The following is a 21703-nucleotide window of genomic DNA, read 5'->3' as shown; positions in this document are numbered from 1 at the left end:
TTTACTAAGGAATTATAGGAAGTTTGTTTGGCAGGATCGAGTGCCCACCTGAGATCTGTGGTCCTAAACCTGAAGTGAGATCAGTCAACAGAGTTGTGTAATTTTTCCCCATCAGGCCTTGCCGCATGGGTGCAGGTGCCAAGTAAGTGGCTTCACAAGGACTGAGGGCTGTCCAGGTGCTTGTGACGGAGGGAGCACGGTACAAGGGGGTTGGGATGTTTGCCACGGAATGGTGCAAATAGGGGCTGTCATCTAGGCTTCATAAGGGAGGAAGCAAGGACAGGAATGGGGTCTAGATAATGACAAAGGGTGTGATCCAGGAGCTGGAGTGAAAGACCTGGGGTAAATGAACTCAAAGAGTAGAGGACGGGAAACTGAGAGGGGGTGTATGAGATTTAGACTGTGGAGAGAGTACATTATTGATCTTTCTCCCCCAACTGAAAAGAGCCTTCACCAAGTGAAACCTTTATGATCAAGGTGATGTTGCTTTTGGCTACCCTAAAGAAAGCACTTTCTGATTATATCACTGGTTTGGCGAGGAGAGTGGGAATTAATGGGAACTTCACAATCGATTCCAATATAAAATGAGTGCCTTAAGTTTTATCATAGGGAAGCCCTACAGCGTATAGGGGAAATCTATAATTGCTTTGACATCAACATTGAGAGATACATTTGGCCTTAACTTTTCACATAAATGTTACGATGCCAATACTAAAATAAGAAAATGCTCATTTCATAACAAATGGAAATTTTCTCATCAAGTCTACATTATCAGTAACTTTAAAGAATAAGAGGAATTCTCTGGGAGTACACGTAAGAAAGGAATTTAAAGGAGAATATTTTGCTGTTAAGGATTTAAAAGTAAACATTAAAAAAAACCATTCATTATGAAATATTTTATTCCACTGCACTGTCATTTAAAATTACAAGAATATAAGCAAATAATGTCCAATGTCCGAACAGACTCAGGGTGGTCATCTTCAGCACTTAGTGACAAATTAATAGTATCACGGAAATGTTCAATTCATTAAAAAGAATAGTCGAGTTTCATTTTGAGTCATAATCAAGATAAACTTTGTCTGTGTATATCATTAAACTTTCATTTGTCTTACACGATTCCATGTTCTCCAACTGGAAGCTGTGTAGGATCCAGCCCGACTTTCTTCATTGATACAGCAATATCAAACAAATAGTCATAACACTCACACCTATAAAAGAAAAAGCAAAGAATTGAAGGTCTCAGTGAAACAGAGTTCTCCAATCCTACCAATCACATTTCTCCTCTCTATCAAGCCAACCCTGTTCCTCGTGCATTTTTTTTTCTCAATTCCAGGCCAAATTTTTCTCCTTTTGCCCCCAGCATTATTAAAACATGGAAAGGAATCCTACTGAATCATGCAATCATATTACATGCTTCTCAGGAAATAAAAGGGAGTTTAAAATATACTACTTACATAAATTTAAGTTTTCTACCATGTGTCACTTTTTGAAATAAGTGTAGCAAATCATTATATAACTTGGGTTAGCTTTATTCTTCCTTCTAGCCTTAAACTTGGAGAATGAGATCTGTATTTCCTTCTTTGTCAAGTGCATAGCGCCTTGCCAAATCATAGCTTGTCCAATAAATATTTCTTAATAAATGAATACATAATACAAATCAAATATCTAGACCTAGTAAGCTACTTAAATTAAACCAACCTGACCAATAACACACACACACAAAATCCTACTTCCTTTCAAATCATAAAATATACTCCATTCCCTTTCACATTGACAGTGTGGTGATTTGTCCCAAATGTCCTGTGATTGATACTTACATGGTTTTAGCCTTCTCCCAGGTTTCTCCCCAGACGTACACGCCATGACGCCTGACTAGGACCGCGCAGGAGTCTGGGTATTCATTTATCGCACAAGCCATTCGTTCTTTGAGGTCTTTCTCCTCGGGTGTGTTCTCAATAATGGGTACCACTAACATATCATCATACCTATAGGACAAAACAAGCCATTTTTTTCCCCATTAAAACAAACGTATTCATATGTAAAGTTTATAATTTTTTTTTCAAGTGACCAGTTAGACATTCTCTTTATTTCTGAAAGCCACTCCAAATTATGGACAAGATGTTGCATGTTATTCTGTATCTTGCATAAACTGCTGTATCAAAAGATGTCTTGGGAATTTGGCAGGTATTATTCTAAGTATAAGTGGCAGAAATTTGTATAGGATACCAAAACCTAAGAAAGAAATTATCAAGATCATACAAGTATTTCCTTGAAGCAGAGACAATCAAAGTATTTTCAACAGGAGATGGGAAATGATAGATCGGATAACCAGAAGCATAGAAAGGATTAACAATTTAACTGCTTATTAAGTATGAATTTTCCAAAGATACAAAATCCTTTTCTTTTATCTCTGCAAGACCCCAAAGTGTCTCAGGCAAATAAATAAATACAGATGTGGTTTGTGGCACCGGGATAGCAAGAACCTTCTGGGAATAACTCTTAATGGTGTGATAATATTTTCAGAACATTCTCAAGTCTGTGGCGTTAGAATTCTTTTACTTCCATCTTGTTTTCGGGAAATACATGTGATAAAATCGGCATAAGTAAGCGTTTTCCTTCCTGCTCATGTCGAACTTGGACATGTTTTCCCTTTTACATGGATTTCTCTTGCCTTTTAATGTAACATCTGCTTTTTTACTACCTCTGTAATGGCCAAACGTAACAACAAAAAAGTTCTAGGTATAGTTTTATCAAAAGTTGCAACTTTAGGACAGGTATAGGTTAAGTAGCTCTCATGTATGGAGATGTTTATTATTATTATTATTTTTTTAAGATTTTGTTTATTTATTTGACAGAGAGAGACACAACGAGAGCAGGAACACAAGCAGGGGGAGTGGGAAAAGGAGAAGCAGACTTCCTGCCAAGCAGGGAGCCCAGTGCAGGGCTCTATCCCAGGACCTTGGAATCATGACCTGAGCTGAAGGCAAATGCTTAATGACTGAGCCACCCAGGTGCCCCTTATTATTTCATTTAAGTAAAAGAGAAGTAATTAAAAAATATTCTTAAATATGGAAGGAATGAATTGCTAATCCCAAATCTTTCCTAATATTGGCCAAGAGAATCACAAACATGTATCTCCCTCGAGCCTATACTGAATAGTCAGACATCTTTTGGGGGGTACAATAGTATCACAGCAAAATAAGACCTGAAATTCAATTCGATCACCCACTTTACAGACAAAACACTAATCCTTCTGAGTTAAGTGAGGAACAGAGCCAGGATGGTCCTTTGATCATTAAATAGTTCTTTTCACTCTACCACCGGCGTGTTGCTGCCAGGAGAGAGGACAATTACACTTACATATGGGAACCTCCCCTGAGGAGAATTAGGTATGTATTTGAAAGTTTTTGTTTTTCAAGATGGACTTAAAAAAATAAAACGATATATCTCTGCCTCCTGAGTGGTGATAATGACCCTGTTACTGATTTCCAGGCTCAAAGAGAATTGCAAAGGACATTGCAAAAAAGTTTGTATTCTTTAAGTTCTGAAACATTTAAAATAATATATGAAATGTGTATGTTATGGTGCATAAGAAATGACATCATTCATGACATTCCTTTCCCCCCAGAATTCCGAAGGCTGTGGAATTCTACTGTGCTGTTCCTCTAGGCAGCTGTTCACACCTCCTTCCGACCTACTTTTATCTCTTCACCAAAGGAATCAAGTGCTGAGGAAATTAATAGCACACATAATGCCTCTCCTTCAAGATCCAGAATGGAAAAGGCAGTGTGGGGCTATATTTTCTTTAGTATGTACACTTTCATAATTTAAACATTTAACTTTTGTAAATAGGTATTCCACAGTGCTAACGAATGCTGCAGGCATACAATAAATATTAACTAAAATTAAATCATAGTAAGTTCTTGACACACTAGTTTAAACTTGTACATTCTACGACGTGGAGTAACAATAAGATATTGCTGTCAGAACACTTTAGAAAAACTGGCACCCATTTCCTCTACGCTAGATAAGGTAGAATCAGGCCCTTTAGCAAATTAATAAGCTCAGAAATAAGAATGCCAATACGTTCAAATGAAATACTTAGCTTGTACCTGAGCACTGAGAACACGTTTCTTCCCGTGTAGATTGGCAAATAATTCTACATTTTGGTGGGCTGGTGGATTTATTTGATTTTATCTAGAAGGTTCTATACCATCTATGCCACTTTCCATACTGAAAAATTATAAAAATACAGAGATCTACTTAATTGAAATAAGTGTACAACTTTTATAAATACGAAAATGTTCTAGAAATACTAAATTAAATCAAGATGAAGTAGAAACTTCAGTAAGGGCTGAAGCTTCCCGGAGACCTAGTGAAGGTGAGGGGATCTTGCTCTCTGGGTGATTCCATACGGAACATAATCTTTCTGTCTCTATAGAAAGCTCAGCCAAGGGTTTTTCACCTTACTCTGACAAATGTTTCATTATTCGTGTTGCTAATAATTTACCAAGTTGGGGTAGGGGAGGAGGAGGGGAGGCATCTGATTTGTGTCACTGAGAAGAATTCTGTATAATAGTAATAATAGTAAGTGGGCTATTATTTAACGTAGATCCCACAACATCTCATTAAAGGCATAGAAAGATCAGTAGCTTCTTTATCAAAAGACAGAAAAATACTTTTCAAATTACTTAAGCAAAAATAGAAAAAAATACCTATAATACCCTCCTGAAGTACATTTCCTTATTCCTTTGATCATCTCTTGATGGGTAATTTTAAACTCTCGTCCTGGAAAGAGAAGGGTGGCCATGACAGCAGCTTTTGAGTGGGTATGAATCACTGCACCTGCTCCTGGAGGAAGAAAAAAAAGTCACATGCTCAGTGAAAACAAAATGTTACCTTTTAAAGAAATATATATAAATATATATGTGTGTGTGTGTATATATATATATATAAATAAATAAAACACATTTGTATATGATTTTGAACTTGTTTTTCTTGGCATGGAATCATAAGGTGGCAATAGACAGGAGGGTAGGAAGGGAGGGAGGGAGGAAGAGAGAAATGGTAATAGAGAAGCTGGAAAGTAAAAGGCATTTAAGCTTTATCCGCATCAGGACAATGCACAATACTTCACACGTGCTCAAGAAATAGCTTTAGATGGTCTGAAGTACAGCTGTAATAATCATGGAGACCATAGTCAAAATGGTACCATTTAATTAGGGGTTCCTCTGTGCCAGGCACTGGGCAAATCCCCTTTATATGTTACCTCTTGCTCTTAAGTCATCACGACAACCATAGACGGAAATTCTCTCTCCCCAACTTGATGGTCAAGGAAGTAGGGAGCTTGGAGATGTGGAATAACTTGTCTATGTTCACAGATAGTTGTGGCAGCACTTGGATTTGACTTCGGGGTCAGTGTGACCCGTAATCAGTGAGTTGGGTTTCATAGTGCAGGCCATGTCTTGGTAGCATAAGGGGTGGTAGGGATTTTAAGGTATAATTGTAATGGATTTACCTAAAAAGGATTTGTATGCTATAAAGTTCAGTAATGGCTATTTTTGCGATTGGAAGTTTATTTAGCTTTTTGCTGGGAAAGGGGCTTCATTCTGTTAGAATCTGTTGCTGAGGTTTTGCCCTCTCAGGAGCAGCTGACAAAGTCCAGGAACAGAACATAGCATGATCACAGACTCAATCCTGATTTCATTCAGTGGCTATATTAAAGCACGGTTCTAATGCCTTTATTGCTATGGTTGAGCCAGTTATAATTTTCTATTTTCATGCTGTCCTCTAAGTTCAACCTTTCCAGACTGATTTTCTACTGCAAATTCTGGGAATTAAAATAAGACTCCTACTTTTATTGTACAGTACATTTTTTAAAAAGATTTTTTATTTATTCACTTAAGAGAGAAAGAGAGAGAGCACACCAGCAAGGGGAGAGGGAGAAGCAGACTCCCTGATGAACAGGGAGCCCAACGTGGGGCTCGATCCCAGGACCCTGAGATCATGACCTGAGCCGAAGGCAGATGCTTAATTGAGCCACCCAGGCGCTCCTTGTACAGTACATTTTTAAAAAAGAGAGGACCAGTCCTACTAAAGTAAAGGCCACAATTTCCCCTCATTTATAATTTGACTTACTTCTACTACAAGTTCCCAGAGGTTTAACTCTAAACTAGAAGTGGGAATCTGATTGTAAATATAGTATTTAGTCAATTTGACAATCTAGTGGAGTCATACTAGGTTGAAATTCTGGCCCCAATACTCACTAGCTATTTATTTTAGGAAAATCTCCCAGATCCTCTGTCCTCTGGTATATAAAATGGAGTAACAATGGACCTCCACTAGGCTGATTTGAGGTCTGAATGTGTTAACATATTTAAAGTTTTTTTTTTTAAGATTTTATTTATTCATTTGAGAGAGAAAGAGAGAGGGCACAAGCTAGGGGGAAGGACAGAGGGAGAGGGAGAAACAGGCTCCCCACAGAACAGGGAGCCTGATGTGGGGCTCGATCCCAGTACCCTGGGATCATGACCTGAGCTGAAGGCAGACGCTTAACCGTCTGAACCACCCAGGTGCCCCAACATATTTAAAGTTTTTACACATAGTAGGTATTCAAGAAATGTTAACTACAACAATAATTACAATTATTTAAGGAATCTACTCTGTAGCAAATATTCTTTACATTCAACCCATTTTCTGCCTACCTCTCATTGTGTAAGCATTCATGAAAAGAGGAGTACACTGGCTTTTTTTAAGATTCTTACACGGCAGAGGTCCACTTATGTCCTGTTCATTGATGTCACAAACAAACATGTCTTCAGGCTGTTTACAGAGGGGGGAAAAAGAAAAAAAAAAGGCTTATACAATATCATTTAGAAGTGTCCCTTTTCTTGTGTGTGCTAATATATATGTATGCATATTTAACTCCTATTTTAAATATCCATATGTAGTTTCTCTTTGAAACTCTTTAAGCCATTTTGAGAAATAAAAAAATGTTTCTACTGATAAAAATATTCTCGAGAGTTAAAATTCTTCCTTTAGAATTTGAAGAAACAATTGATATGGAAAATTTCGTATGTATGTAATAATATTGCTGTTTTCATTCATGTAGCTTCTTAGATTTTCCCTGCAATTTCACAATTATATTTCAGAGAAGCTATACAAAGAAATCATCATTTTGAGATGGGTGCTACAGTTCTTTTTTTATATGTCATGATATGAGAAAAATATAGAGTTGAATTTCTAATCTCCTGAGAAACGTTTTAACTGATACTCAGAAATGTTCACCTCAATAAGGTATATTATTTTAAAGTTCAAGCAGTTAAGCAGATGCAGATTTTTCCTAGTAGTGCGTGCATACTTCCAACTTGTGACTTTCCCTTGCCAGGGCTTATTACAAACTACAATCTAAATGTTTCATTAATGAAGCATTATGCCTTAGCTAGAAGTTAAGTGTTAGATGTTTGTTTTAACTAGCTTTTGAGTCTCCTAAGCATTAATATGGAATGAGACTTCTCAAAAATTTGAAATAAAGTTTTATAACTTTAGATTGGAATAGCTTTGCTATTGTTAAATATGAGCCAGTTTGGTCCATTTGAGACTATCAATGTGACTACCCTACTAGCCTGATAAAGATGCTATAATGCTGCAAAATTATAATCACTTTGTAAAGATTGCACTATTCCCTTGTGCCCTCTAGAGGTTGAATGAGAATTCAAAACATATTAGTTGCATGGAGATTACTTAATCACCTTAAAAAAATGGTTAATAGTTACTTATCAAATGTTTATTGATTATTTAAATTATAACACTATAACCCCCCCCTTAAAACTTTTAAAATTAATTCCCTTTCACAAAACAGTAGTCAAGTAGAGAAGAGAAGGCACTTGGAGTTAAGAAGGATCCCTTTAACATACCTGAATCCGTTCCTTTTGCACTCCTGAAGGAGCAATATAGATTTCATTGCTGGTAACACAAAATAAAAAAATTGGCATTTATTTAACTCTACTCTTCTGCTTTTGACCAAGGACAAGTGTATTCTTGCAGTCCAATCATCAATATTCTTTATAAATCAAGTCACACAGAAAGCTGCTTGATTTAATTAATGGTATATGCTGTATAGAAAGAATACCAAATTACTGGTAATGTCTTTATAGTGCTGGTAACAAAGTAAAATTTTGATAGTTTTCATATATATTTCTTTATTTCTTTTTACAGTGCAAAATCAATGGTAATCAGAATTATCTGGTTAGGGGAAATACAACTGTGAAAACACAAGTCTTTAGCATCTTTAAGCATGAGTAAGCAGTTTATCTTATTATACATGGAATAGTTATTATAAAATCCAATCAGAAGAAAATATTCTCATGAGGAGTAGATCTCTGTCTTACAAGGGATCAAGTTTAATTTTATTGCTTGAAATGCTCTTCTTATAAAACATGAAGTTCGGGGACCCCTGCTGGACAGTTTATTAAATTACAACATTAACACAGCTACTTTTTGGGTGGAATATATGCTTCCTATTTGAAAAGCATATCTTTCTTGTGAAAATATTTGGTAATAAAGCTAAAACAACTGCGGAAAGTTAAAAATATAAAAGGCATGCCTACATCTGGAGATCTTTCTGTTATAGAATGTTGTGCTAAGGGAGATGCTATAATATACCATTTATCAGAAAGTACTCTCAAATTTGATTTGGAAATTAATTTCAAAATCTTCTCTAAAGGTCCTTATCAGTTTCAGTTGCTGCCAGAGGGTTTTAAGAGCTGCCACATACAAATGAAGGAAATCCCAGCACCTGCACGCTCCAGCTTTTGCCCCTGAGCCATGGATAGAGGGACACTGAATATTAACTGTTCCCTAGCGAAAATGAGGATGATGGCCTATATCGAATCAAGCTATCAATCCTGTTGGGATTATTAATAAACCTATAGATTTGTAACTGACAAAAATGAAAGTTTCTTTAAGGGTCCATTTGTAAACTAAGGTCTACAAAATAAATGCCTGAAAATGGGAGAGAAATCCAAAGCACAGCAAGCTATATCCAATCATTTGTTTTCACAACGACATAGCTCGCTTTATGTAAGGCTTTGTTGCATAAGAAAACATGGAGTGGCATTCCTCCGGAATCAGTGGAATTGGTAGGGATCATACTGTTAAAAAAGGGCCCTTTGCAAATACCAGAGATCCAAATCTTTTGTCCTTGGGTAACATGGAATCATTTCGAGAATCATGTGTGGTACGAAGTCAGTGGACTTGTAGGGTAAGTCTTGTGTGTGGAGAAATTTATGCAATCTGGGAACAGACCCAAATAAGTTCAAAACAGCCTGTTGGTAAATAAAATCCATCTACAAAGTGGAAAAATCCAGGGTATTCTGTTTATTCAAATGATTTGGTAATCTAAATCTGTTTTTATTGCTGCCTTTCTGAAAACAAAAATCAGTTTAGACTGATCACCTTGGGTAATTAAAAGATTAGCTAAATAGATTGTGGAAAAAATACATTTTCACCTACAAAGAAGGAACTATCTGGATAAAAATAGGAAGATGATAGAGCCTTTATTTTAGGAGGGAAATATGCCAAAGATTAGAAGTGAAGTCTTTACTTGGTGCTGTAAGCTGCAATCAAAAAGCATTTTGAATTTGAAGGCATTAAGTTTTGGAATTTATTTCTCCATACTCTCTGCTCTTTAACTACTTGGTAAGGAAGAGGACAAAACTCAAGAGTTCATAATATATCTGTGTTCAGTTGCTTCTATTTTTTTTTTACTGTCTAGTTATTTTAAAAAATGTAAATCTTACTATATGCCTCAGTTATTTTGTCTACAGTATGGGTTGATTAATTTTCATTCTAATAGCATGCCATAGGATTAGTGTATCTGACACACGACGATAACATACCATGAAAACAGGAAATGCTAAATGTGAATGATAATGACCCAACCTAAACACAGTGGCTGTTGGGTATCTTGGAATTGCTTATGATTACTGTCATTTTCTTGGTCTTCCATTTCCTCCTTCTGATTTAACACTCATATGGATCTTAAGGTATCTTTTATATACATCTTTTATGACTACACACAAGTAGCATAATCTAGAATGGTATCAGCCAAACCTTGGAATCAGTAAATTTTATATTCCCAAACACAATCTATTGGGTGTATCCTTCATTCCAAATTTATTTGCTTTAAGCTTCAGACAAAGAAAAGCAAAATTTCACTAACAACACGAGAATAACATAGTGGATAAAGTTAATGATGGGGGCTTATGAAGTCATTTAAATATTAGGAAAAAAACTGGACGTTTTCCTACAAATTACCCATCTTACTCTGTAAAGCACAAATAAAATTCCAATGCCATAAAATTGTGGTTGTTTCCACCTGTGACCTCCAGGAGGAGCTCCTTACCCATTAAGAATCTAACTGAGGGCAAAGCATTTTTTGCTTATGATGCAATGTCCCCATAAATTGATTGTAGTGCTGTAAAAACCATTTAATTTTAAAAGGTGCCAGTGAGTGTTTTAGAGTGACCACCCACAATTTCAGTGCATGGGTTAACAAAATTCTTCTAGAAAGAACACAGTCTTTTATGTCTTTATGATAAAGAATGTGGCTGTTTTTTAAAAGAGCCACTTAGAAAATGGTTATTGTAACTCAGCTGGGTAGAAAGCTCTATTTTGTACATACATAAACTTTCTGCATATGCGAATAAAAAGCAGTTAACTAAAGGCAATGTTTAGAGTATGATTTATCATAAATACAGCTGAGAAACCAAATTACTGGGAACACAACTAAGTGGATACATGAAAATGTTATCTTAGGGCCTTGTTCTGAACAGGTCAACTTGGAAGTTTTGGCAAAATCACCTGAAAACTGGCAAAGTACTGAAATGACACAGGAACACGGGGTGATGGTAAGAGAGGAGGCACAGAGGATGTACGATGTCCCATGAGGAACATGACCCTTCCAGACAGAGGGCATCCCTATACACGTAACTGCGACAGTTAAGGCCCCCTAGTGTTGCCACAGTTCAATTAATATTCCGTGAGTTACTTGGTAATTTGAAGCAGGTGAAATTTCACTGGCATCATCTTGTGGAATGCTGAAAAACCCCTTTTGTTCTAGATGTTCTGATTAAATTTTACGCTCCATTCCTTTCTAGGAAATGGAGCCTCCTAGGGGGTGTTACTGTATATATTCAGTATCATACAGGTGTTATAGTAACTCAATTTTGTTAAAGAAAGTGAATTAGGATAAAGAAATCAAGTTACTCAGTTTAACATTCAGCCTCCAGACAATACTATTCCTAAAACATTTCAGGAGAAAAAAAATTCATCCTCTTCCGGAAACACTGAAAAGAATGAGATTCCACAACCTGTATTTTCATTGTTAGGTTATGTACTACTTCATCTTCTTGGAGGAAAGACACTGAATAAATATCATGAACAATTAAATAATATTCATTCCTTCTGTTTCAGCCAGTCCCTCTTGTTTTGTCCTCTGAGCAACAAAGACCAGCAGGTGCTGTCCATTAGTGATGACACATGATGCATTTAGAAAGGCATATTGCCTGTCTTTTGACTTAATAAAATGTATTTTTTTAGTATTTTTGATGGTTCGTCATCTGTATTTAAGTGACTTTTAAAATATGTCTCTGAACCTTTAAAACAAATCCTGTCCACCTAGAGGGGACCTTTTCTAATTCCAGCCATATAAACATAGTTGGCAACATGTTATTTAACTTTGGTACTCCGAAGACTGAGGACCAAATTATTCTGATTAGAAATTGTGGTTCTTAAACCCTTAGGTATTTATTGTATCTACAATTTCTGCACAAGTATTCAGTTATGCAACTATTCATTTCTCCATTTAGAAACTAAATATTTTCAGTATCACATAAAACTGGGCACCAGGTGTTCTTTAGACATAACACATATTAGGCTCTTCATTGGGCTACTTATATGGACAATTCCCAGAAATGAAATCAGCCCCAAACTTACCCATGTTTCAAGCTAATTCCTCCTCCAGTCCCAGTGACCCAACCCAAATGGTAAAACTGTTTGCAAAGCTCTGGGATCAGGTATCTTGGATGTTCCTTGTCCTTAAAAAGAAGATAATGATTTTTTCCAATAGATATTATATTATCAAGTGACTTTTCTAGCTGACATCTCTGTTAAGAAGCCCATGTAAGGGGGTGCGTGGGTGGCTCAATTGGTGAAGCATGTGCCTTCAGCTCAGGTCATGATCCCAGGGTCCTGAGATTGAGTCCTACATGGGGTGAGGGGTTCACTGCTTATAGGGGAGTTTGCTTCTCTCTCTCTCCCTCTGCCCCTCTCCCATCCCCCCACTTGTGCTCTCTCTCTCTCTCTCTCAAATAGATAAAATCTTTTTAAAAAGCCAATGTAAGGAAGTTTAAGAAAATCTACCATAGAGAAGGTACCATGAGGGAAAAAACTATTACAAAACATACTTTGTTTTTAATGTTTAGAAGGTGGATCTACTATGTTATTTTGGCAACCTGAAATTATTCAGAATAGGGCCATTTAGTCCAACACTATGGGACAGGCTGCAAGAACAAGTTGGGGAAACGCCTAGTATATATGTGTCTATTGCAATGGCTGAAATAGTATCTAGTGCTGAGAGGAACATGATTCCGTCTGTCCAGCGAATTTCTTTACACAAAACATCTTATTCAATTAAGTCATGATATACATACGACAGCTATGTATTCATATTCTGTGTTGGCTTCAATTTTATTTTTATTCTAAAATCTTTTTTCCAGTGATTACATTGTTTTCTCTTATTACAAAAGCAGTATCTACTCACTATGGAATATAATTTCAAGAAAATAACATGGAAAGGACTCACTCAGAAGCAATCACAATGAATACTTTCTGGGCTCATTTTTATGAAGATATGTGTGTACAGGAACAAATGTATGCATGTTGGGATAAATTTTGAGCTTTATGTATTTTTATTGAAGTAGAATTGACATATAACATTATATTAGTGGATAAAGAGTAGATATTTGTATGTATTGTGAAATGATTAGCACAGTAAGTCAAGTTAAAATAAGAGCTTATTTTTATTAAGTTTAATGATTACTTCTTTAGGAAAAAAAAACCAATGTTTCCCCCATTTTTTAAAATGAAAATTAATGAAAACAAAAATAGTAATAAAGAAATATAATGAATTCTATTTTTGGCAGTATGAAATACTACTCTTAACTTGAAAACAACTAAAAATGCTGAATAAATTTTTTAAAAACATTTCAAATTAAATTGCTGAGCTGGCTGGAAATTGACAGTATCCATAAAAGAAACCAGGGTGAATCTACCTGGGAAGGAAGCTCTGAAGTCGTAATTTCCCTGAAAGTATTTGCAGAACTCTGGTGAGCTTAAGCTCCAATTTTATAGCTATGCAAGCCACTAGAAACACGAGATAAAACACAGGATGTGCTCAGAATGGGGTACCTGATAGAAAAATCCCTTCACAGGTTTGAGACCAGACAACGGGCTATACCCTCCAGGTAAGGGTGAACAAGACATAGACCCTCTGTGCACAAAAGCAGAGCAAGGAAGCTTGCCTAGATAAATCTTGGCACTGAGCAAAGGGGAAAAACATCTTTGAGTCCAAAGAGGATGATTATTGAACAGACCAAATGTTCAGGTATTTAACTGGCTTTCGGAAATTATGGTGTTTTCCAAAATTCACTGTTAATATTTTACATATACATTGTATTTTATTATAAATGATAATTTGATGGAGTAGACTTCAAAATATAAAATTAAGAACATGGGAATGTTAACATTTTTTAAAGTTCTGAATCAACATAGGCTTTGGAGTTAATGGACATAAAATCAAACCTACATTATACCATTTATTGCTTATATGACTTTGGGTTTCACTTTACTAATCCATAAAATGAAAACATTATGAGGGTTAAAATGAGATACAGTGCTATAGGCTTCCAGGTATGGGATGAATAAGTTTTTTTAAAAAAGAGAAAATAATGAAGATAAAGCATCCAGGACAATATGTGACACAGTCAATGTTAGTTTCCCTCCCATTTTTTTTCAGTGTTATATTAGTTCGGGTGTCCAATATACTGTATTTGACAGTTCTATATATCACTCAATGCTTATCACAATAAATATAGTTGCCATTGTTAACATATAATGTTATTACAATATTATTGACTATATTCCCTATGTTGTACTTTTCATCCCTGTGACTTACTTATTTTATAACTGGAGTTTTACCTTCCTTCCCGTTCTTAATGTGTTAAGAATTCTTGAATTAAAAATAATAAGAATGCTGTGTTGGCTTTCCTTATATCTGTCCTTACAAAATCTAGCCAGAATTATCCATGCCCTGTGTCATTTGCTATTTCCTTTTTTAGTGATACAAATGATATTTTAATTATACATTAAAGTACAGCTAATGAGAAGACTCCTACAGTCTTCCAATCCTTAAAACCATCAATTTGCATAGCAAGTTGCAAACGTTATAGAAAATGGTCTGTTATTATGGGTCTCTCCCCTTTCCCTTTTGTCTTTTCCAGTACTGAGTTATTATAGCAATTAGCCCGCTTCGTGCTACAGGAATAACAATGATAAGGCAGCTGTTGTTAATAAAGTTTCATTCAACTGTTCAAACCCACAAAATTACAATTTCAAGGAAAATAATCACTGAGCAGTGGGAACTAACAGATATACTGGGTAAAATGCAGTCATCTAAATTGTTCAGAATGGTAAGGAAGTAAATACCAGAACATACATTTCAATAAGAATAGACAAGAAGGAAAAAGGTTAGTTAACATTTACTTCTCCCCTGAATGTCAATAATATTACTTGTCTGTTACTGTTATGTCTGGCTTTTCAATCAGAGTAAGAAGGTTGAAGGACATATCTAAAGATGGATTATAATCAATTTCTTACAGTAGAGGTCCTATACTGTGAGGGAGAAACATTTAACAGTATTTTGTGTCTATTAAAAACATTAAAGTCTAAAAAGCAGTTGAATCAACACTTTATTTTTCCAATTTTTCAATCCAGTTGTTTTAAGGAAATCAACTCTACTGTCACTGAGACACCTGCTCACAGCCAACAATGACTCTAATCCCCTCCCCCACCTTTTCTTTCAATTTAAGCATAAGAGAGACATGTACTGCTTGGACAGAGGTTTTCCTGGGGGACTCTCACACAACTATAAAATAAACGTGTGAAAGACATTATTTAACCCATCTATTAATGACGGAACCAGAAAGATGATACAACTGTGTCCAAAGAGAATGCAAAACACACACCCCTATAAAGTAATCATGAATCCTAGATTTACAAATAAGGAAAAACTGGACAATATCCTCCAGGCAGCAACAAATTGAATGTCCAGAATACAGCTCGCATTTCTATGACCAATAATCATCTGCACTGTGTCAGCATTCTACAGTTTACAGGATTGCACAATAGCTCCAAGATGGCCCTAAGACACCTAGTGATCTTTTTTTGCTCATTTCAGTCCTTCAAAATTCTTGACACTGGCCTGAGGAAGGGACTAGATGAAGGCACAGCCACGTTGTCAGCACTTTCTCAGTCCCTGGGCTTTGTTTCTCTCTGTCTCATTCTCCTCTCTGTGCATACTGGTTTTCTTTGCAATTTCACCTCCACTCAGAGCCCTATTTCTCCCTTTCGCTTTCGCCATACTTAAAAACTCTTCTTCACATCAGCTGAGCAGTGCCTAGAAGAAATGAGAAGACCTGAAGCTTGGCTTCAGCTTTGACCCTCCACTAGCTGAGTGCCCTCAGGCAAGTCAGTGACCTTTTCTGGGTATCAGTTTCCTTACGTTAATAATCTGTATCCGTGATTTCCAGACTTCCCTAGATAGGCCAGCAGTTTGTTGTTGTTTAAATTTTAGGGACTGTCATAAGGTTGCCAAGTTAGAACATTTATTACATTTAACCATCTACTATCACCTTCTTCAAAAAAATGCATTTTTAACATAAAAAAGTAGGGTCATCTCAGAATAAAAGGTAGTCCTTTAAACTGAATGCATTAATTTTGTGAAATTCACTTTTTCATTATCCTGAGTTTTCTATTTTGCAACAGTTGAGTAAAAACTCTTTCAGGGACTCACATTTGGGGAGGAATAAGGTTATCTTTCCCTATTTAGTCTCCTTGCCCACAATTTCTCCTTCCTCTCCTTCTTCTCTAGCTTAGCCTCCATTCTCCTTTTGGTACTAAAAGAATATACTACTTTGATCACTGAACCCCATCCTCCAATCACAGAATGCACAAATGCCACATCCATAGTCTGTTACTTAAGTCCTTCTGCTTTCTTGCCCCACTTTACCTTTTCAAATATTTTCTTTCAGTTTATGTTTATATAAATCTCTCAGTTCTGTTCAACCTAGTTGTAGTCAACCTCCAGGATGGCTCTCAATGGTCCCTGCCTCCTGGTATTCACACCCTGGTGTGTAGTCCTTCTCACATTGTATGGGGGCATGCGTGACCAACAGACTGCAGTATAAGGGCAGAAGTGATAGTAGGTCACTTCTGACATTAGCTTATAAAGCACTGCAGCTCCTGTCTTGGGTGCTCTCTCTTGGCTCACTCGCTCCGGGGGAGTGAGCCAGCTGCTATGTGGTAAGGGTACTCGGCCTACGCAGAAGGCCATGTGGTGAAGAGGTGTATGGACAAAAATCAGCGAGGAATGGAGGCCTGCCAACAACCACGTGAGCAAGCTTGGAAGCGGACCCTCCAGCTGCAGTCAGGCCTTGAGAGGACAGTGGCTCCAGCAGACAGTCTGACTGCCACCTTATGAGCAACCCCGAACCAGAACCTTGAGCCAAATGCTCCTGGATTCCTAATCCTCAGAAACTCTGTAAGACAGTAAGTGCTTGTGTTTTAAGCCTAAGTTTTGGGGTATTTGTTATGGAGCACTAGCTAACTAAGACATATTTTCTTGCTAAGCAAGTGCATCTTTTTTTCTTTGCACTGTTAATGCTCATGCTGGATTTTCAATTATCCCAACTCTAGCTATCAGACTCCTGCTTGTAGGCCTTTATACCACACTCCCTACCCACTTCACCTGGGATTCCTTCTGTCATCATCCCAGCAGGAAATGATCACTCCCTCCTCTAATCCTGTGCCATGGCATTTGCTTTATATACTTCTCCTTTGGTATTATAGAGCCTTCTCATTCATTCATTCAGCAAACTTTTACTGCAAGCCCTGAAAAAAATGAATATTGAGTAAGATAAAAATCCTTACTCTTGAGAAGCTCACAATCTAGTAAAGAAGTTATGAAAGGACAAAGCAATACATAATACAAGACAGTCCAAAGAAGCTACTGCTTGGGGGGGCAGAGCCAGTGGTGGGAGAGAGCAGGAGTTGGGAAAAGCTTCAGAGAGGAGGGGATGGCTGAGCTAAGTCTTAATGAAGCACAGTGGGAGTATGCCAAGCATTTCCTGGCAATTTGGCTGTGAACTCTTGACCAAGTCCCTGCGCTAAAGAAATTTACATTCTGGAGGGTAGTTTTGAAAAAGCAAAGAGAAGAATAAATTATAATAGGTAGGAAGAAGGAAACAAACTAGGAACTTATAGAAACATAGCAGAGATTGACTTGATTGAGGTGGTTAAGGATAGCCTCTCTGGGCACTTGAGGATCTAAGGCCTACAAAGTGTGAAAAAAACAGTGTGTGATAAGTGTGTTTGCATACGCAAGGTTTTTTTTTTTTTTAAGATTTTATTTATTTGAGAGAGAGCGCGCACGCAAACAGAAGCAAGGTGGGGAGGGACAGAAGGAGAGGGAGAAGCAGACTCCCCACTGAGCGGGGCTCAATCCCAGGACTCAGAGATCATGACCTGAGCAGAAGGCAGATGCTTAACTGACTGAGCCCCCCAGGTGCCCCTCACATGCAAGGTTTTGTGTTGGGGAACAGCAAGCACTCCACCCTAAGAATACAGCAGATGTAAAGGCCCTGGAGTGAGACAGTGCTTGACATGTTTAAGGAATAAAAAAAAGGCCAGGTGGTCTGAGCAGAGTACTGACAAGGAAAGCACAGATGAGTTTGCAGGGGCCTGGAAGCCATGCTGATGAGAATGGTCTTGCTGAGAGGGAATGGATTCATGGTAGGAGAGACAGGGAGAGGGAGAGAAACAACTTCTGGATGTGAGAGGGGAGGGAGATCCTGGGCACAAGTGGAGGGATTGGGCTTCTTCCATCTTGAGAACTGAGCAGACGGGTTCAGGTTTAGGCAGATCGGTAGGTTTTGTGGTAGAAGGTAAGTTCATATCCAATGTCTTCTATTTTCTTAAGTATAAACAAAGTCATCAGCTGAGTAACAATGTGAGCACAGGGTATGGGAGGCTTGAAAAGATAATAAAAGGTATATGTCAGTCATCTCAGGGAGTGGGACAGTAAAGTACTGGGGAAACCCAGGATGGTTGTTGGGCAGTGTTAAGTGTCAATCTGAGGCTGACATGTTGAAGATGAAGCAAGGCCGGTCAGTGTAGTTGTGTAGTTTTCTCTAGGAATGCAGCTCAGTGCAATCACAAAAACCATAGTTAGTAGTGTTCATCTTAGGCTGGGGTTTTGCTAGGCCAACTGTATTTGTAAATTAGGTCAACCATGATCTTAAGTAAGAATTGTTTCAATAGACTGGGTGTAGAAGCCAGATCTCAGTGGGTGAAGAAGTGAATAAAACTGAAAGGCAGAGAATTCTAAGGACTCTTTCTATAGTGTTGCAGTGAAAGGCTGGATAGGGAACAGAAGGGGAAACTAGTTAACATAGAGTTTTCTTTACACGCTAAAAGGTAAAATTAGGGAAAGGGGAGAGATTAATGGCATAGGAAAACAAAAGCCTAATAAATAGGTCAATCTTTGCTGAGACAGAGCAAGCAGTTGGAATTAGACCAGGGAGGTATTTATCTTAGACAGGAGGAAGAAGAAAGATGCAGGAAAATGTGTAATAATACAATTAATAACAAAAATAGTTAACATTTATTGAATACTTGTTTTATAACACATACTAAAGGCTTTATATGCACAACTTAGCTTAATCCTTATAACAACTGTGTTACACTAAGAAAGATTACTGTGTCCAAGACCACTCGGATGGCAACTGGCAGAACCAAGATTTGCACAGGCAGTCAGATTCTAGACGTCTTGTTCTTAACCTTCACATTATAACGTAGGTGGTAACAGGAAGAAATTGAAGTTAAGAAGTTCACACTTAACAGCTTCATTTTCTTTGTGATTTTGGAGGCAAAGTCATCTTCAAAACAGGCTTGGAGGAGAGGATGGGGTGAGATGGTGAGGTTTGGGGATAGTCACTTAAGGTAATGTGAAGGGAAGCTCCTCAGGGGGCTGCCATGAGGTGCTTAGGAGCTAGCTGCAGTAGGACTCAATAGTATTTGTATATGTCAAGTGACACCCCTCCATCTCTTGGGGATTCTGAGTGGGAGGCATTTAAGTAAAGGCAATTATTTGTAATACAGGATGGAGGATCCTACGATAGAGGCTTGATAGAGGCTACACACAGAGACCTGTATGAGTAAAAAAGAAAAATCCTTCACCCAAAAAAGTGTGGGCTGAAGGGGTAGTGGTTGGGCGGGGAAGGATATGGCCGTGGGAATGGGTTCCTAGAGTGGAGGGGAGGGTGGAGATCTGGTGAGGTCAAGGAAAACAGAGGGAAGGATATTGGAAGACCTTGTGTTACTGTAATATCAAAGCACAAATATTTATTATTCAGGGTTAACACATATAGGACACTGTGATAGGTAAGGTATAATTAAAAAATAGAAGTAGTTCTTGGTTTATTTCCCAGCTAAGCATAGCTCCCTGAAGGGCAGGGAACATGCTCTTGATATAGCGATACACTTACCACAGTGCTTTGTTCAATAAACACTGACTGGATTAAGATCACATCTACATTAAGAAAAGTCCTATATCACAGGTTACAAACTGGTGGCCCAGGGGCTGAACCAAGCTTACAGAAGTGGTTTATTTAAGTGCATATGCAAATCTGTTGTGAGTGGAGGAGCTGTGGCAACCTGGCAAGCACATTTAGGTGGTAGTCACTAGTCAGCTCAATCTAGACCCCATGAAGGAATACAAGCCCAATGCCATCAGATGTTCTAAAGTTTTAAGTGTTCTCCATTTTGAAAGGTTGGCTCAAATTTTTTTACAAACAACGAGTGAACTAAACATGCCTGTTCACCGAATTGTCTGTCGGCAGTGTTTGGTTTGAGAATTTTTGTCTATTCTCAGATCCCTTGATAAAGGGATTGCTTTTAGATTTTATTTCACCACGATTTATTTACCTGGGGCATTAACACATGGGCTATTGAAACATCTTAGCAACATTCTACTAACAGGTTCCTTTCCTCACTTGCCACACACACCTGCCTAGCTACCTGTCCTGTATCCAATGTCTCCCCCCTTCCCATCCAACTGTCCCTGTCCAGCATTCCATCCTCACAGTCGTCTTTGGTAATCTGGGGAGTTACTTATTCAAACGAGATTGACAAGTATTTTGCAATAAAATCTCCCATGTGTTATTACTTTTTAATTGGGACCTTCAGTCCTAAGAAAGAATAACAGGGGGAATAAGAGGGCTAATTTTGGGGTGGGGGGGGCTTTCCCTGCCTCTGAAGCAGGGCTTCTCACATTGTATTGTAATTGTTTATTTGTCTAGTCTTCCTCCAGACGCCAGGCCATTTGTCTTAATCATTGCTGTATCCCTGAGCACACTGGTGTTCCATAAAACTGCTGGTGAGTATACCCAGTGAATGAAAAGCAGATGCAGCCCGAGGGTGGATTTTCCTTTGACTCCTGCTCAAGGAAGAAAGCTTCTATGATCATCCCATAATCACTCTAAACTGAGGCAGGCAGAGCGGGAAAGCGCTGGCTACTGCAGCGCGGCCCCGATCTGGCCACCGTTTCCAGAGCGCCTACTGCCTGCCAAACGTCGGGCTGGTCGCCAAGGGCGCAGAAAATAAGCTCGAGAGCAAACAGTCTTAGCTTCATTTCCACTCAGTGCTTCCCGTTGCCTAGTTTGGCCTTATTGCCCCCAAAAAGTTGTTTCAAAACACACTCAAGATGCCCGGCGCTCTCCTCCGTTATTTTCCCTTTAAAGTGTCTGGCGCCCGGCGCTCAGCGCCCGCCGTCGGAGCCCAACCCCGGGAGCAGGACCGCGGCGGGGCCGAGGCCTCGGGTCGGCCTGGGGAGCCGAGGCGGCGGAGAGCGGGGTCGCGTCCGCACGGGTCCCAGGCACCCCGGGCCGGGGCCCAGCTCCCGCCGCCGCGTGTCACCAGCGCCTCACCTCCCGGCCCCGCCCCTACCTGCGCGCCGCAGCACCGCGAGCCGCAGTCTCCCTCCGGAGCGTGACAGCCCGACATGGCCCGGATGAGGAGAACCACCGCCTCCTATCTTCGCGTGGCTTCGGGACCCGCGCTCAGTCTGGGCTAAGCCCCCTCTGTGGTGAGGCCACAACTGCAATCGGGCGGCGCTGAGGGCAGCCCGGGGGCGGGGCGGACGAGGCGGAAGGCGGGTCTCGGAGGGCCTCGCGGACGGGAGATCCGGAGGCGCAGCCGCCTGGCCGGGAGGTGGGGCGAACGAGGTTGGAGGCGGGACTAAGGAGGGCCTCTCGCCTCGGAGACTCACAGCACCGCTGGAGTCCGGAGGCGTGGCCAACATGACAGG

At 38.9% G+C, this 21703-nt stretch overlaps 1 protein-coding gene across 1 annotated transcript; it reads right to left on the bottom strand.

The window, feature by feature from the left end:
- Nucleotides 1-881: 881 nt before the first annotated feature.
- On the bottom strand, nucleotides 882-21616 carry APIP (APAF1 interacting protein). The gene is made up of 7 exons (XM_036106951.2): nucleotides 21343-21616; nucleotides 11998-12098; nucleotides 7917-7965; nucleotides 6705-6822; nucleotides 4716-4851; nucleotides 1818-1985; nucleotides 882-1208 (listed from the first exon to the last, which is right to left on the bottom strand). The coding sequence occupies exons 1-7, from the start codon at nucleotides 21397-21399 to the stop codon at nucleotides 1109-1111; spliced, it is 729 nt and encodes a 242-aa protein (XP_035962844.1). The 5' UTR covers nucleotides 21400-21616; the 3' UTR covers nucleotides 882-1108.
- Between the last annotated feature and the right edge of the window lie 87 nt (nucleotides 21617-21703).

Source organism: Halichoerus grypus, chromosome 11, assembly GCF_964656455.1.
Source record: "Halichoerus grypus chromosome 11, mHalGry1.hap1.1, whole genome shotgun sequence".
Classification (NCBI taxonomy): Eukaryota; Metazoa; Chordata; class Mammalia; order Carnivora; family Phocidae; genus Halichoerus; species Halichoerus grypus.
The sequence above is the reverse complement of the archived record's forward strand: the minus strand, read 5'-3'. Positions and strand labels throughout refer to the sequence as shown.